Here is a 17628-nt window from a genome sequence, read left to right as displayed (position 1 = left end):
AACTGCCTGAATCTTTCATAAGTCTGAAATCTCCTGATAAAATCATTAAAATGGCCTTCAACAGCACAGATGACGATGATGAGACAAGTCTGTGCCAGTTTTACTACCATGTAGTTGCCTGAATATGGGGAAGAGAAAGCAGAGAATATTTCTGACAATATGATTAATTACAAAATAATTTGCTAGCAGAGCTACTGATTTTGCTTTGTTAAATCCCACTCGGCGGTGAGTACGATGAGAAGCCATTCCATTTAATGCAAGGTACTGATTTAAAGCCTGCCATCCTTAGGTTGTGGATATCTGAAAAAAAACAATTCCATTTCTGTTGGACCTCTAGGCTACTGTGTCCTAGAGTAACTTAATGAAAATGCAGTTTAGAAATTAAGAACAAGCGGTGTAGGTTAATGTAATGTTTCTTTGTCTGCCCAAAGAGATTATCGCAAGGCTGAGTTGTTAGGACGTGTTAATCATTGGCAACAGTGGTTCCAAAATAAATGGCTTTTAAGGCTCATTTATTTAAATATCTTAAAGCATCTGAAGAGTGCTCCCCCCATTATTTGCTTCCCCTGCTGCTACTAATAAATGTCTTCTGTTTGCTAGATGCCTTTCACAGTGAAGTTAGTCTCCAGGAGGCTTGCAGTGGTTACGGGTAACATGAATTCACCCATCCCTGTAATGCAGCCAGCTGTAGAGCTGAAAAAGCACCACACATTTCGGCAACAAGTAAACATTTTCAGATAAAATAGCCAAAAAGGGAACTTTTAGGGCACCTTGCTCAAGCTCTCTTGTATTCTCTGTCCTGGCCAAGACAGCAGCATGTGCTGTAATGCTGTCTTACGCCTTAGCCTTGGAAATGCACACTTTATGTTAGCAGCTTTGTGCTTTTTGAAGTTAGGTGAAAACTGCTAATTGCCTAGGAAAACCTGAGAAGGCTGGATGGCTGAACGAGCACAGGTTTTATGACGCAGCACGGAGCTTCTAGGTGTCGCGTCCCTAATTCCGTTCAAAAGGGCGTTTGATCCTCCAGAGTCTGGTGTTCAAGAACAGGGCTGAGTTGCTGCTCTGTGGCCAAACCACCTGAGGGATGCAGTGGACAGCCCTGTCCTCTGGGCTCCAAGTGCCATGAGTATATTTGGGGTGAATCTCAGAGCTTAACGCCCTCATCCCCTGCAGGAGCTCTGATCACAAGGACAAAATCTTCCTGGGTGGTATGTGCATATGCCTGTGGCAGGTGATACCACTGGAGAAGTGCAGTTGGTGGCTTACAACAGCAACACGTGAGTAGGGAGAGCATCCCTCTCTTTCCTCCTCATTTCTTTTAAAATGAGAGTGAAGCCTGCGTTATAGCCCTAGCAGGTAGTCACCACCTTTGAGACTGGCATATTTATTTAATGGCCTGTATAATTCAGAAGCCTGGTTTCACGTGTTCAGGGCTGAAAGCCTTCCCTTGATACTTATTTTTTTGTGCTTTGCATATCGTGTTGCTATACAATCTTTGGTGTTTGCTGCTGGTTATCTAGCCGAGTTGTAACCCAGCCCGTCTGCTCCACTGAGACACGGTGATTCATAAGCAACCCGTACCTACCCGAAAACCAAATAGATTAAAATGGCAGTTTCAATCTGCAGCAGCAACGGGGGTTGTTACAGTCTGGTTGCTGGAGAATTTACTGCAGCCTGCGCCACTGCAATCAGCTGAGCACATCAGCTGATAAGAGATTGTGGGTTTCGTCCTGAAGAGATGGTGAACTGTCAAATAATGAAGATAAAGTGAGGGAATTATGCTGTTCCTGCTACTGTGCTCCGTGTCCGTGCCACATTGCGTCTTCCTTTTGCTATTGCACATATCATGTCATGCTGGTAACACCCAGGTTCATCAAGTGGGCTTCTGAGAGCCTGAAATACTGCTTGCAGAAATGTTTGTATAGCTCGCCGCTGGGCTCTTTGCTTTGTGAGGCAAAACTGTAGCCTGGTGGCTTGCCTTGAGCCCTGGGGGAAGAGGGACAAAATGCTTCTGGAAAAATGTGAGGAAAAAAGAGTGGGTTGGGATGTGCCTGAGTGCCCTAGTTCTGATGGTGCCTGTAGGAGGTGACTGCTTTGTCTCCTAAAACTTTGTTGTATGGAATTGCTTCAGTAACGATCCTTTATTATGATGTGGAGTGCGTGGTGAGGGGAATGTCCAGGCCTCCTTCTTTTTAATAAGATGTTTTTTTTTCTTTCCGAATAGAGGGAGAGGCGGATAAATCTGTTCCAGATGGGAGAAGAGCTGGACAGTGTGACACAAGAGGCAATGCTCAACTCATGTCTCTCATCCCCATCTGATCATGCGTGGTGGTGTCAGCTCTCCCACTCGAGGACCCAGCGGCAACCAACAGCGTCTCCAGGTTTGGTCTGTGTCACTGTTCAGGAGCCGTTTTGTCTCAGGTGATGGGATGGGGGCTATCACAGAGAAAACATGCAGCAAGGCAGTGTGAGCTGTCCCTGCGCTCCCAGGCGTTGTGGGGCTGCCTCCGGCCTGGAGGCTGTACCAGGGAGCTGTCTTTTCCATGGCTGTTAAGGCAGAACTCTTCAAGCAGGCTGAGAAGAAGCAGGCACCTAGTTCTTGCTGAATTTCAGCTGCCTTCAGCTTCTTTGAAAACCCCACTTCCCATGTTTGATGGTTACCGAGGCTGCCTCCGATCTAAAATTAGCAAGTACTTGCTCTTGCAAAGAGCCCCTGGGGGCTGTTTCCGCGGCTTTGCATCAGTTAGCTGGAGCACTGGCACATTACACGAGCGTGTGATGTCAACCTGCAGCGGCCCATGCTGCACAGCCTTTCAGAGCCTGCTCTCTCCTCTGTTTTTCTTCTCTCAATACCAGAATCACAAAAGCAGTTACTGTGGTCCTGAATGCATACGTGCAGCTGGGCTGTCAGCAAGGAATAGATGTGGGCGAGTGGCTGAGGGAGCATGAATGACTGATTGAACGGAGGTAAATGCAACAAAAGCTGTGGGTGGAAAGAGAAGGCTTGGAGCTGGCTCACCCACCATTTTAATATATTCTTTACAATGATGTATACAAGCAAGGAGAGGATCGAGAGGTCCTTACTCCCCCAGCAATTTGAATTCAATTTGGTTTTGTCTTGGGTGTAGTTTTGTTTCTACGCTCTCTTTAGGAGTGGGGAAAATACCTTGGATGCTAGCGCTCTTAAAAGCATGCTTGAATTTCCTGATCCAGTAGGCTGCAGCTCCTGTGAGCACAGGGAATCTCGCTTAACTTACTGCTCCACGGAAAGCTGCTAGATAAGGAGAGCTTGGCTGTGTGCGACTGAGCAACCGACTGACTTGGGGGATTTTCTGATATCCTAAAACCTGAAGTGTTTAGCAAACAGATTAGGTCAGTGAAGCAAAACAGACGTGCAGTCATTTCATTAGCCTGTTCAATTTGATGGTATCTGTGACCTGTTTGTGGAAAAGGGGAACCTTTCCATCACTGAGATGGCTTCTGTCTCGTAGTTCGGCTGTAGCTGGTTATGTAGAAAAGCAAGGGAGGAATAAACACAAAATGATATGAACAAAAATGCTCAATGCCTGCGTTAGCAGGCGTGTCGCAGAGCAAAACTCGTCCTTTATGGCCTGCTGTGTCAGTGACCAAGCAGGAGGGAAGCGCATGGGCAGGATATCTGTTGGCTTCCCTTCCTCCAGGCATGTACTGAGCTGAGATGGGGGGAATCAAGGGAAGAGCAGGCAGCAGGCCGAGCTGTTCACACGGATGCAGCAAGTGTTGGAGCAACGAACACCAGGAGAGGAACAAGTGTTATTGTCTGGCTTCTCCTGGGGCTGGGGGGTTCGCCTGCCTTCCCATAGGTGAGGCCGTGGAATGAGCCCTGTCTGACCTCATTAGCTTTGGTTTTCAATTATGCTAATTTGTACTCCTGGCTGTGGCTTGCTTTGTCACCTTTGAGTTTTTGGGCAGGACAATGAGCTATAGCAGCGCCCTGCCCTTGGCCAAGCAGCCTCTTTCCAACCTGCTGCTGGTACCAGAGGAATACACACATTCTTCTGTGAGCAACAAAATCCACGTGCCTCATCAGGCACACCGTCATGTTTTGTACTGCTGCCTTGCTGAGATGTAAGAGGGCTGCTTAAATTAGCTCAGGGAAGTGGAGCCTGCCATAACTGTACGTAATTTGGTTGGACTTTGCTTCGACTTCATTTGGACAGTGGCTAGATGGGCTGTGCAGGTCAAACTTCTGCTTTTCTTCAGAAGGACCATAAACACTTGAAATCACAAGCTTTTGCAATCCTAACTATTAATCTGGGTTATTTGGTGCTAGTCAGACCTCTCTCATTCAGAGGTGACCTACAGACTAGTTCCCCTGTACAAAGAATAATCGCAGGGTTGTGGTGATGGTCGGGCCTGGATAGCTCACCAGCACTGCTGTGGCTGTGGCCGTAGCATTTGGAAGAGTCAAATCTTGTGTCTGAAATCTTAGTTCAGCTGTGTTGCAAAGAGGGAGCTACCTTTTTCCCATCACTTCAAACATCAGAAATCTGTCACTCTATTTCAACCTTCATGCAATTAACCCGGCTCCTGACTGGGGACTCACGGCCACTCGGTCACTGCTCTGGAGGAGCTGGCAAAGGAATACTGGGAGGGAAGATCCCAGCACAAGGAATATTTATGTGCTGAGTCCCACCCAGTGGTTAAGCCATCTTGTCTTATTCGGGACAGGGAAGGAAGCCTGCTTTGCATCCACCAAACAACTGACTGACCTTGTCTGATAAAATAATGCTACCCCTGTTGTCCTTACAAGGCAAAATAGTCAGTGTTTTGCAGCACTGGGCTGTAGGAAGTGTTACTATTTCAAAATAGCTTTGCTTGGTGGCATAGGGATGGCAGAAGCAGAAGTGTAGCTTTCTCTGAGACAATACGGGGAAACCAGCCCATACTTTAGAGAGCTCGTTTTGCTAGAGTCATGATCTCAGCTTAATTTTGCAAACACTACGTGCTTTTACTCTGAAATGCCTCCAGTGTGCAGTTTTGTTTATGTTACGTATTTTTTGCAAGGCATACAATTGGGCACAGATCTGACATCCAGTATGTGAAATTGGTAAAAGAAATGGGACCAGTGTTCAGATTGACTGTCAGAATGCAGGATATTGTTAATAACACTTCTGAAAATAATAATAAAAACAAGGTAATGCATACTGTGTGATGGCAAGTAAGTTCAGTGTTCACCCTCACTTAGCAGGGCACACTAACAAAAAGTGTCCAGAGAATAAATACCCCCGCCTGAGGAATTTTATTATGCATCCTTTCCTCCAGGACTTGTTTTGCAATGTTCGCATCTTGTAAACTTCTACTTTAGGTGGGCAGGAGAAAATAAGGAATGATGTGACAGTGCTCAAATGGCACAGAAATGATCGGAACAGAAGAATGTTGCCTCCTCCTTCTTCCCTTTTGTTCTACTCCTACCCCAGGCATCTAATGCTGAAAAAGAAAAATACTGAAGTTGTTTTACCACAAGAGGTGAGTTATGCTGGTGTGATTTAGCCTTGTTTTAATAAATTGAGGCAAGTTAAAGTGTGGTGTAATGGCAAGGTAAAAGCTGTTTGATGGGTCAAGGAGAGAAGGACCCTCTGCAGAGCTGAGGTGGAAGTTTCTTTGGTCTCACCACTTTTCGGTCAGCCTTGCTTACCACAGCTCTGGTACCACAGATTGACCGAATCCACCTTAAAATCTAAGATTAACGTAGGTTGGTGGCTGTATTGGCTGTGATGGGCTTTTTGAGGGCACACTTTGACAAAGGCAGACAAAGGCTCCCCCCTTGCCTAACCATTTCTCATTCTCCATCTCCTTCCACCAGAGCAGGGTGTGTCTCCACACTGCCTTCATGTGCTGTGACCACAACAGCCAATGTGGGCTCCATTTTGCAGCTAGCCAGCTTCTGGTATTTGCTTCTCTCGTTAAAGGCAGGTGGGGAACAAAGCAAAACAAAACCCAGCCACATTTGTGTTTTTTCGCCTTTTGGCTTTTTCTTTTTCCTCTTCTTTGTGTATCACCAGGTAGGTGACCTGTGTAGATGGCAACAATAATTTTTTTTTTACTGTAAAAGTTCTCCATGCATGATTTTATCTGTTCAGACAATTAATGTGCCTTAGATACATGAGCATGTTTCTTATTTAACGCGCATCTGCAAACAACTGCAGCTCATATATGCATTTTTTACTTTTTAATTCTGGTGCTCTCTTCCAGTGGTTTTGCTGCCCGTGTCCAACACCTGCTGGCCGTGTGCTACAGGGTCTTTGCAGAGGTGAGCACTGAGACCTGGGTGCTCTGCTCCTGGGTTTTGTTGTCTGTAAGAAGAGGCTCATCCAAGCTTTGTCACCACTGTTGAGAGCTGGCAGTGATGCTGGATCAGCCCTTCCACTTGGTTGTCCTAGCAGTCCAGCCCAAGGTGACTGCCACTTCCCTGGGACCATTTTCTGTCTCCATTCAACTCTTCCCTGCCCTTCTCATGCAGTTCTTGGTTTCAGTTACTACAGCCTGATGTGCCTAGGGTGGAGCAAGACAGAGCACGTCCCCCCGCCTCGCTTCTGGGTGGCTTGGGGCCTGCTTCTGCAGCGATTCACTTCAGGGTCGCTTCCGTGATGCTGAAGCTTGTCAGGCCCAATGCTGGTCATGGTGAATGAAGGGGATGAGCAGTCGGTCTGCATGGTCCTGCCTCCCTGCATTAACACCCCCTCGAGGACTGTCAGGGTAAGTCTTGTCATTTGGCTCCTGCTAAGTCACAGGAACGATTTCCTACCAGGACTGGAATGAATCTCCTGCATCACTTAACCTACAGCCCTTGCAGGAATTTCTTTAATAACACGAAGGCAGAACATCAGCTTAATCCTTATTCTGCTGTATATTACACTATTGTTGCACTACAAATATTTTTTTTCATAGCATCCAGCATGGGCATACTGCACCCTCAAGGATGACCAGCTACGTCTGAACCATGAATTGCCTCAGCAAAAAGTGGAAAATATTTGAGCACTGACAATTCTGTGAAACCTCCCCTGTAACGAGGCTCATCCAGGCAGAACCGTCCGTGTCCCCTTTCAGGTCAGCAGCCTGTCGTGAGCTGTGGCTTGCTGGTAACTGCAGTCACTGAACTTGTCTGTGGTGCTTGCTTTCTCTTCAGTATTACCGGGTTTAAAATACTCATTTTGGAATGGATTATCAGTTGAGCTCAATGGAATAGGTGCTGATAGCTGCAGGGAGTAGAGTGGTGGTGATTTGCTGGTTGGTCAGTTAGTGAATCTGTTAGCTTACAATTTTGATAACATTGTAGAGCACCTACAACAGGGATCTTGGGTCAGCTAGGCTTTTAGGCTCTCATGATTTACATGTACGTAATTGTTCATGCTGAAGTGAGACTTGCTGCTGTTTCCTCTTGGTAATGCACATTTGGTTAGCAAAACTTCAGGACTTTCTGCAGAATGTCTGCTGATAAACTTGTCTGAAGCTTTGTGACACACCTTGGGGAAGTGCATGGAAATCCTGCAGCAGCAAACAGTGTGAACACAAGAGAGGAGAGGGGACATATGCTTTTATTTTTGAAGAAGAACAATGATTTTACTTGTAGCTTACACATAATTAACTACACCAAAATTCAGAAATTCTCTTTGAAGGAGGCGGGGGGGAAGCATCTGTCCCATCCCTTCATTCCCACTCTCAGGCCTCAGCTGTCTGCCTCAGAGCAGGGGTGGGGGGAACTCAAACAAAACCCAAATGAACAAAAGCCCTGTTTTCAACTTGTTGCTTGGAATTTCATACCATAGAAGCCACGTTGTCATGAATTACATACAATTTAAAAAAAAAGAAAAAAAAGAAAAAAAAGATTTGGTACACCAGCACCAATTGATCTGAGATACCGGACATGAAAGATACTGAGTTTTTTTTTTCTCTTCTACATTAAAATACCAGCAGTCAGAGGAGGCATTGGACTATTTGTGTCAAATACTCCCTCAGTTGAAGATGAGAGCAATAAAGGCAAGCAAATCTCTGGTGCTGCAAGTATTTCTTCACTAAAGTGGCAATGTATGTCTTCCCCATTGATTTCTTGGATCCTTTTGAGACTAGTCTGCACTCTGTAGGATAGCAGTACTTCTGTGACAGTGGCAAAAGTAGCCGTCCCAGCTGCAGGAGCTGGAAATACTATTGCTTTTTGCACATCAGGGCTCAAGATTAAAGTTGTTCCAGTGACAGCTTTAGCTGTTTTAAATATTTACTGTTATTATACTTCTGTTGTGCAACAGTGAGACATTGTGCCTGTCAAAAGCTGGGTGCACTTGCTGCCTGAAAGAATGATACAGCCTCAGGAAACTGGGGGGAGATTAAAAAAGAAGAAAAGAGTTTGTGTTGGCTGGAAGGGCTGGCCTGAAATTTATCAGTGTCTTCAGTGGCTAAAGCTTGCTTGTGAAAATTCCCTACTAAGAGAATGCTGCATTGATTAAAAATATGAGGGGGCACTGACTGTCTTCTGCTGTCCGCCCTGTTCAAGGATTCCTGAAGCTTTTTGTTTTTTAAATCTCACTGATGTTGCTGGGGCTTGTGCTTGTTTTTTTGAGGGCTGACTTTGGCCTTTATATTTCTATCAGCTTCTTTGTTCTTATTACCATGTAGTGATTGTTTCTTCTGTGCTTAAACTTTTAGCAAAAGGGAATTCCCTGGCTGTATTCCCAACTGGAGCTGAAGCTAGGCTTGGAAGAGGAACCTACCTCTCATACCTGCTGTACTCGGTGCACCTGGGCATGTGAGTGAAGCAGCAAAAACTGAGAACGTGAGTTGCTTTGTTATGGGTTAGCCTAAACCACCCTGGGCTGAAGATTGTGGAGTATCGTGTACCACATGTCATAAATCTAAATACTTGTACATAGAACACTCTTTTTTTTTTTTTTTTTCTTCTCCCCCTCCTTAGAGGGAAATTACAGTCTGGGGGAGTTGATGGCTTCTAGTTTGGCTCAGGTGCAGCTGCTAAATTGTTACAGACACAAACACGCACACACCCTTAGTAAGCCTGAAACATTTCCTTGATGTAAGTTTCTGTGCTCTGTTTTTTGAAAGTTCTACTTTTGTTAGTTTCTTACTACTGACCTGAAATCTCAGCATTTTCATGGTGCCCTCTTACAGAGGCAAACGAGTTGCTGAGCCACTTCCTCTCACCTGGCAGCCCAGAGAGGAGCTGGATCTGGCCTGGAGGTCCGTGAGGACTGACCCTGGAAAGGTCCCGTCATCTCCTTCACTACAGAAGCAAACGCCAGGTACGCAGTTGAAGAAATTGTTTGTGATTTATCTTTTTTTCTTCTGTTTATATTTGGCCTCTTTGGGAATGATTGCCAAGGGACACACCGACTAGCTCGGTTTATAAGAATATATGCTTTTTTGGGGGATGGGAGGATGGGGAGTTTCTTAAAAGAAAAAAGTACGCCTTATACACATCTAGATTTTCAAATAATTTTGCCCAATCCTTTTCTACGTGGCCAGTTAATTCTCGAACCTCAGAGCTCCGCTCCTATAAAGCCTGAAAATCTCAAGGCCCTCAGTTGGCAGGCACTGACTCTATTTCCAGATCTGGGAGACATTATACATTTCAAGGATTTTGCTCTGGCTCAAATAGCTCAAGAGAAGCCTTTGTATGGAATACAAAGCTGTGTTGCCACATTAATACAGCAGTCACTGAATATTTATAACTTCATAGCAATACATCTGCAGTATTTGTGGGAGTGTTTCTAACAGAAATGGGAGGTTTCCCCAGAGAACAGATAATTTCCTGAAAATGTTTAATCAGCCCATTTGAAATAGAATTTTAATTAGCCTAAAACCATATGCGGACACTAACTCTCCTCTACAAGGTTCTCTCATTATTATAAAATCCCAATATTGTCTCTCTGGCTTATTTTTATTTGTAATGGGTCTTGGCACAATGAGTTGTTGAAATTGAGGAAATGTGACCCTCAGTGCTCATAAGCCTGATCAAATCCACCCCCCCAACACCTTCCAAATTAACATGTAGTTAGAGAGCAAGATTTGTGCATATTTTCGATGTTTCTGATTATAAAGGAGTTTTCAGTTTTTCCTAAGTCTAAGTGCAAGCATCTCTTAGTACACGTGAAGCACAGATTCAGAGTACTGAGAGCTTGAGGGGAGGCTCGCTATGACCAGCTCAGGTTCCTAAAGATGTCAGTGAACATACTACTAATGGACTAGCAGACTATGATCTCTGTGGGGCTTCTTTGGACAACATTATGCTTACCTGTATTTTAAGACTGTTTTCACAAAGCTCAGATAATGAAGGGGGAAGATGTCTCATTAAGCTACTACTACTTACCTGAAATTTAAAGTGTTCTTTTACCCTCTGCAAGTTGCATATGTGATCTTTTTCTCCTTTTTTGGGTATAAGCAAGCCTTCTTGCATCCTCCTTGTATCATCACATGTTCACTTAAACGTTGGAATATAGCACTGTGTGCACGCAGGCTATTATACCCATTAATTGTAGTTTATTCCTTTATTTATAATGTGTAAATGCAATTAAGAGTTTTTTTGTTCTGTTCTGGGTATCATTTATCTTAGGCAACTTATTAAACAAAGCACAGTTTTCTTTAAACATACTTCTTGTAATCACTTTAATGCGTTAGTATATAATTAGTACTGATTTACATTTTTAATTTATACAGTTTGACTTTAGAAATTAGCTTCACTTTGAACATAATTATTTAAACTCACGACGGAGTACAATTATTATTATTATGAAAGACAAATTTATATACAAAGTTTATACAGAAATGTATTAATGAAAAGTAAAAACTAAATTTCGTGTATTATAACTTCATGATCTTTGTAACTTTTCATATTCTTCCTCTTTTGTGCATAAAAATCTCCTTTTAAACAACTCTTGAGCATTATTGAAAAACTGAAATGAGTTTATAAACAATTAACCGAAGCACACAATATCTTAATATATATCTTCAGCTGTCAATCTGGAGAGAAAAATCAGCAAAGAAAGGGTGTTGAATTAGTGGTGACTTCACAAGGAGTCTTACTAATTCGCTCTTGTGATAATGGATTTCTTCCAGAGTTGGCCCAGGTGTGTGATGCCAAGACACTGGAAATGTGATGGGCGCAGTGTTACTTGCTGGAGGCTGAGCTTCTCTGGGGTGCACACCACTTGGAGACGTGGGGATTGCCAAACAGAGGAAAGCTGGAGATTTGCACTGTAAGAAATAATGAGAAATGTTACTGAATGGGCTGTTTGTGGTGTTTTAGACAGATCAAACACAGTATTTGTTGAAATGAGCATGAGGGACTCGCAACAAGTATCCTTCTTTAGATCCACCTACTGAGTATCAGCTCCAGTATTCTCTCTCCTTGCACAAGAAAGTATATGGTGATCTGTGGAGAGGTGCAATCAACGTAGCCCAGAAGTTCTGAGCTGGAGTTGTTTGCAGAATGATGATATTACCAAGAGAAATGTAGTATTTGCATGTTTTATCTCTCTCTTTTTTTTTTTTAATGATCAAACACAAAAATTTCCACACAACTTCTCGTAAGGAAATCCAGCACTATGAAGTTGTTTGTAATGGACTGTCACCAGACTTTTTTTAAAAAATTCTTTATCTGGTCAGGAAATGTCCAGTCCTCCTAAGTGCTGTACACAGATTATATTTAATTGCTTTGTCAAAGAATATTGGAGTGTTAGGTTTCTACTAAAACCATTAATTTCAAACATGCAGTTTCTCAGAGAATTTTAGACTTTCACCTTAAATGCATATTTTTGGTGTAGGCAAATGAACATTTCCTGTCAAACCTTGTTATTTTTCTATTAATATAATACTTCTGTAAGTGGTTTAAAAGAGGGAGGGTAAAAAATAACCCCTAAACTACCAAGCTTTTTAAATCTTGCCAGGGCTATTCTGGTGCTTTACAGTTATGGCACAGGTGCCTCTATAAGGCTTTGCTTTTCAAAACTATCTTTAATGTTATTGTATTGTAACTCCTCTGAACCAATCTGGAGACAAAACAAAACAAAACAAACAAAAAAACAAACAGCAAGAAAGCTATAGAGAGGCCATATTTTGCAGAAGAAGAGATCCTCTGAATTTGGCATGGATAATTCACAAGCAATTTATAGAATGTGCTGGATGAATTGTGTTTTGCAAGTTCTCCCACATCTAATTCACCTTCTCTCTCCCACATGATGATTTTCTAAAAGCGACAGAGATCACCTATTCTAACCCCAGGGGTAGTTCCCACTCCCCCCTCGAATGATTCATCTCACTTTAGCAATCTGCAATTTATAAGTACCTCTGCTATTACTAAGTTTTTCATCAAAACAGTTCTTTCCAGCTTTAGGGCTGTTAGCCTTCGGAGCTTTTTTAGCTATTTGGCGTAGGTGACTTCAGCCCCACTCAAGGAAAGAGCAGTTAGGAAATCCCATGTAGGATTCAAGAGCAGAGCTGCCTCTTGAAAAGGGAGGGAGTAGGTTATTTTTTTTCATTTTCAGATCATGCCATAGAACTATCTTTTTTTCAGTTTTGTAAGGATTTTGGAGAGGCCTGAACAGATTTAGAAGATAAGCAGCAGGAATGGAGGTACCTGTTTTATGGTGCAGGCACTGTACTCCAGTGAGCAGAAGAGCATCAGGCTCCAGTGGTGAGACATGGGAATACAGTTCTCACAGGGACAAGTTGCCCTCCCCTCTTACATAAAAGAAGGGCAGCAGCAAAGACCTCACTGAAGGTTATCTGTTTTCAGTGCCACAAAAATAATGCTATACCAGTATAATGTGCTGTTCTGCAGACTTGGAAAAGCTGGAGAAGCAAATTGAATCAAAATAACTTAGCTAACAAAGCCTTTATTATATTTGCCTTCAGGGATAAGTTGTATCATTTTGTTGTTGTGAACAAATCCTATTTAGTTCCTTTTATAACTCTAATAATGAAAAATTCAAAATACTACTCACTGCTACAATTTCCATTTTTAAAGTTTCAGTATCCCTATCAGGGCCTAAATTCATCTAAAGGAATGGAAGCTGAAGAAGAAATTAAACTGACTTTGGGAGCTACTCAGTCCAGACTATTCTTGCAGAGATGAACAAACCGAAGAAATTCAGTGCTTATTCAGGTACTATTCAAGGTATCATAAATTTGGTAAAGATCTCAAGGACAAGATTTGCGCATACACTGACAGGATACAGACATCCTTGTTCTTGGCCTTACACTTTTAATAGCAATCATCCTTCTATACAAAATAAAGTTTGTGTGCTCCCTTCATTTTTACAGGGAAATTTTCCAGGTGATTATTTCACTATAGCCAATGCTCAGAATGAATGCAAGATAATTCACGAGGTCTGTAACCTCAGCTGGTGATCTAAGTTCAGTTCCTGGTAACCTGGTTCTCAGCACAGAGGCTGAAAAACAGGATTGATTAAAATGTACAAACAATAAACAAGCAAAAATAATAAATGCTGTAAAATATTTACTTTTACTTCTTAGCAGTAAGCCTAATGATGTATTTTCAATGAATGGCAGACAGGTAGTTTTAAAACTGCTATGTGATTATATGTGGAAGGACACAGGTAGCAAATAGTGATGAAACTATTAGAGATCTCATTAGGTGCCCGCAAGCAAGACAGTCAAAATCAGTAACAAATATCAGAAAATTCTGCTGTTCAGGGAGACTGTATCACCACCAGTAAGTTTTCAAGCACTTAAATGACCACTGTCTCTGGGTTAATGAGTGTTTTTGTACAGATCTAGGAAACTTCTTTGTATCTGTACAACTTTATTTAAATATTCAGTGTGTTTGATACTGCTAGTGTGTTCTGTACGCTCTAATATAGCTTTTATTTGTAAGCCTTTTAGTGGACTGTCAAACTGCTTGCAAATTTGCCCTGAGGTAACAAGAATAGGTTGAAGCCTGGCAAAAGTAAGTTCTAATATAAACCAGAATGTATGTTGGTTATGTTTATCTTGTGAAATCAGACCTCTGACTGAGATGCTCTTCCACTCTGTTATGTGAATGCACTCTGACGAAAAGTACTTCCACAAACATTAGTTTCCATGATGAATAATGTCTGTGTGTGTTTGTATACATGCTCTTACCTCTGTTAATTAGGCATCTGTTCCTTGTGTGTTGGGGTCCTTGTTGGACACTAAAAAGAAAGAGATGCAATTAATGAATAGTCATGTATATATCAGTGATAAATTAGGCCAGTACAGAATGTCTTTCAAAGTTGAATAATTCTCAAAACACATACCTAGGGTGAGTCGCCTGTTATGTGTTTTCCTTCAAATGTGAATACAGCACACATCCCTGGGAGCAGAGGAGTAATAGAGCAGCCACAAAAATAGGTGAGTGTTGTGTGGGAGAATGACATGAGGTGGGCTTCGTACTTTTAACAGCACGGCTGGCCTCTTTTGGTGGTGTAAAGATGCGCATTTGTGATGGTGAAGTATATTAGCAAGGCCTGAGGAGTAAGTACACAGAATATCCAGTTGTCTTTCTGAATTCCTTAGCTAACGGTTTGACTGTGGGCTTTGGCTTGTGAAGACCTGATTTGGTGACAAATGGGCAGGAAATTGATTTTTTTTTTTTTTAAACCGTGAGCATCATATGAAGCTAAAAATACTTAAGAAACTGGAAATAAACCAGGTGAAAGATGTCGCTTCACAAGTCCAATGGGCAGCATCATAAACTGACAACAAATACGTATTTACAAGACTGGCAGCCCTGTTGAAGTCATGAAAGAAAAAAAATATTTTTTATGACTTCCACACACTCCAGTGCCATGTTACAAAAGTTAATATATGCTTGAGGATGCTGAGTTATTTTGACTTGGCTAACAAAGTTCAGTAAGGAAGTTTGAGTTCCCATGGCTCCAGATGTCAAAATCAGTGTCTGTCATTGTTCATCTTCCTATTGGCCACCAGGCTGCAGATTAAGTGCTGCTTCGGGGAAATGTCTCCTTAGATGCCACCTGCAAGCTGGAGCGGTGTCAACTGATGAATAAGCACTCTGCAAGCAACTTGGACTAAAAGCAAGGTGCTGATGAGGGGTTGAGGAATGAAGCCAGACATTGGGGGATAGTGAAGCTAATCAATAAACTGACAGTTTGTGAAAGCTACATTGTGCTCCTCTGGGTGGTTTTTGGATGAGGCTGAGGAAGAGATTTGGTCTTTGGCAGCTGGTTGAGCAAACTTAATTAAACTTTACCGTCTGCTTTACAGTCACAGGCATCTACAAATGTGGATATCAGAATCTGTAAGAAGAAGTTCTGTTGGAGGTTGCTTTTATGGCAGGGAATGGCCTGACTCCACAGTGCCTTACGGGAGCGGGTCTGTACTGAGCAGTCCACAGCAGCAGGCAGTGAAGTTGTTCTTCTGGATACGAAGGCCACTCTCAGTGACAGACAGACACCAGTAATGACCAAGCCTGTAAGTACCTACTGATCAACAGCTAACAGCTCAGCTATGAAATAAATTGGTTTCACTTCTGTTCCCTGTGAAAAACTCATTGGAAAAAGCTCCTTGCCTTCCACAGCAGCCCAGCTACCCTGCCAGTCTTGACAAGGATCCCAAGACTGGATGGCCTGTTTGTCCCACAGGTGTATTTGTCACTAGAGGACTATGCCTCTGACATGCCTCCCAAGGCCTGCCTTTATTTAAAACTATTAAATTACTATTTTTTTTTCCTTAAAGGCTGAGCTTAATATTTGCATAAGGTAGTATTAGTTTTCTGAAGTCCATCTGAGTTATTATTTGTCTTTGTGGCCTTTGCCTTGCTCATTACTCAGCAGTGAAGCAGTTCTTGCTGCTGTGCTGAGTGGAGAGCAGCTTATCAGTTATTCCCCATTTTGATGGGGAATCTTATACAACGCAAATCAGTATCCCTAAACCAAGACCTAGTTCCAGGTTCCACAGAGATCAGCTACGAGGGGATAACTACATGTATGTAAAGGCAATTCAAAGCATCTTATGTAGTTTCTGCAACTTTGTACTTATTTTTAGATGCTGGATGACTAAATCTGTGGGATGTGGCACATAAGGAGCCATAATGTAACTGCACTAGAAGGCAGATTTTTAAATCTCATTTTCAGAAACAGCTAAGTGAGATTCGTACAGGTAATTCAAATGTCTACAAGATTCAGATAGGCACTGTGTAGGTTTTTTAAAAATACGTGTGTGTTACGAATATGGACACAGTGTGCATGTAAAAGCTACGCTCTTTTAGGACTTCAAAGGAAATTTCTCTCATCATCCTCATGTAGATGTTATTGAAGCTACTGCCATTTGTTCTGCTCAGGGACAAGCACAAGCCCATGCAACTAGAGTTTTGCTTTATGCTTAAGGGCAAGGAATCAGTTACCACGGAGCACGCTGAAGTCTAACCATGTTTGGATGCTCGTCCTGCCCTTGTGGGACCCTACAGCAGCAGGATGCAGCCACCATGCTGTGAGAGCCTTTTGGCTGTCTTGGTTCGGTAACCTGCCTGCCACAGGAGACCTGTGAGGACTTCAAATGCTGAGACATAGATCATCAGTTCAGCTGTTTCCGTCCCGTTATCCTCTCTCGTCTTTCTTGTCTCACGGTATTTCATGGTTGGGAAAGTGGCTTTCCAAGTCATGTGCTTGCCTAACTTACAGATAAAATTTCCCATAGGCAGTAGACTACTTCTAGTTCAGCACTACAGCGGTTTCAGGGAAGGTGCCAAGAGAAACCTTAAATGCCTGAAAAAAATGTAAGTTGTTCACATTTGAAAATGGAGCTTTGGTCCCCAAATCATTTATGTACTGCCATGAAATTTTACTAAAGATTTGTTGTTGCTGTTCTGTTGGCTGGCTTACATCTCTTCTTGGCAAAAGAAAAAGGTAAGGTATTATCAATGCCTATAGATTAGACCATGTATTTATTACATAGTAGTGAGACAAATTATTGCCTGTCTGTACTTTTCCACAAATGAACATTCTATATGCTTAGTCCTTATATAGTTGTTCTTAAAATAGTCATTGTTGCCTTTTTTTTTTGGTAGATATTTCACTCCAAGAGTGACAGAATTTCCTTTTGCTTTGCAGTCTTTTTGTATGTGTGTGCTAGGCAGTCCTATATTAAAACTGTTGCAAAATGAGATACAGACTTCAGGATAGTAGCAAATGTTACAATGGAAGACTGAAATGACTGCTCCTCTCATTAATAGCTTTCATTACAGTGGAAGCAAGATCAAACTTAACGAGAAACTAAAAATTACAATCCTTACTTATAGCAGAAGTTTTCTGCTCTCATTAAATAAAACTCAAATTCCTTTTCTAACAGGCTTCTGATAGGATCTGTTTAAATGCTAAATCAAGTCTTCAAAACAGCCTAGGAAAATGGATCTCCAAATCCTGATTTCAAACATGGAACTCGGAGATAGTCCCATGTTTTTAAAAGTACAGCTGGGGAGTCTGTATACAGAGGTAAGAACTAGGATTTGTTAAACACATCTGAACTGCTGGCATTCATGCATACAGTTCCATTAAATGGCGTGTGGTACAAAAAGTCTCTGCAATGAATGCTTTCAGGTCTGCTTTCCTTACGAATTATTGAAGAGAAAAGAATGCAATT

General features: G+C 42.3%; 1 protein-coding gene and 2 long non-coding RNA genes across 14 annotated transcripts in view; 2 read left to right on the top strand and 1 right to left on the bottom strand.

Annotated features, from left to right (window-relative positions):
- Position 1: 1 nt before the first annotated feature.
- LOC137856443 (uncharacterized) lies at positions 2-9016 on the top strand. Its single transcript, XR_011096451.1, has 5 exons — positions 2-2386; positions 5348-6436; positions 6516-6738; positions 6931-7089; positions 8683-9016. It is a non-coding gene; the product is annotated as an uncharacterized lncRNA (long non-coding RNA).
- A 125-nt stretch (positions 9017-9141) lies between these two features.
- On the top strand, positions 9142-17484 carry LOC137856442 (uncharacterized). 5 transcript variants are annotated; one of them, XR_011096447.1, is made up of 5 exons: positions 9142-9290; positions 11104-11243; positions 13013-13150; positions 14290-14379; positions 15256-16816. It is a non-coding gene; the product is annotated as an uncharacterized lncRNA (long non-coding RNA). The 5 variants fall into 5 exon arrangements; XR_011096449.1 differs by adding an exon at positions 17338-17484 and having other exon boundaries at positions 13013-15462; XR_011096446.1 differs by having other exon boundaries at positions 14290-16816.
- Positions 10637-17628, bottom strand: part of BANK1 (B cell scaffold protein with ankyrin repeats 1) — a 134943-nt gene continuing 127951 nt past the window's right edge. For all 8 annotated transcript variants that reach the window (XM_068681830.1, XM_068681824.1, XM_068681829.1 and 5 more), the window contains 2 exons: positions 14131-14180; positions 10637-11241 (listed from right to left, as the gene is read on the bottom strand). In XM_068681830.1, coding sequence (XP_068537931.1) covers positions 14136-14180 — 45 coding nt within the window. In that variant the 3' untranslated portion in view covers positions 10637-11241; positions 14131-14135. The remainder of the gene's footprint in view (positions 11242-14130; positions 14181-17628) is intronic.

The sequence above is a fragment of the Anas acuta genome, chromosome 4 (assembly GCF_963932015.1).
Source record: "Anas acuta chromosome 4, bAnaAcu1.1, whole genome shotgun sequence".
NCBI classification, from domain to species: domain Eukaryota; kingdom Metazoa; phylum Chordata; class Aves; order Anseriformes; family Anatidae; genus Anas; species Anas acuta.
This window is presented reverse-complemented; position numbering and strand designations above follow the sequence as displayed.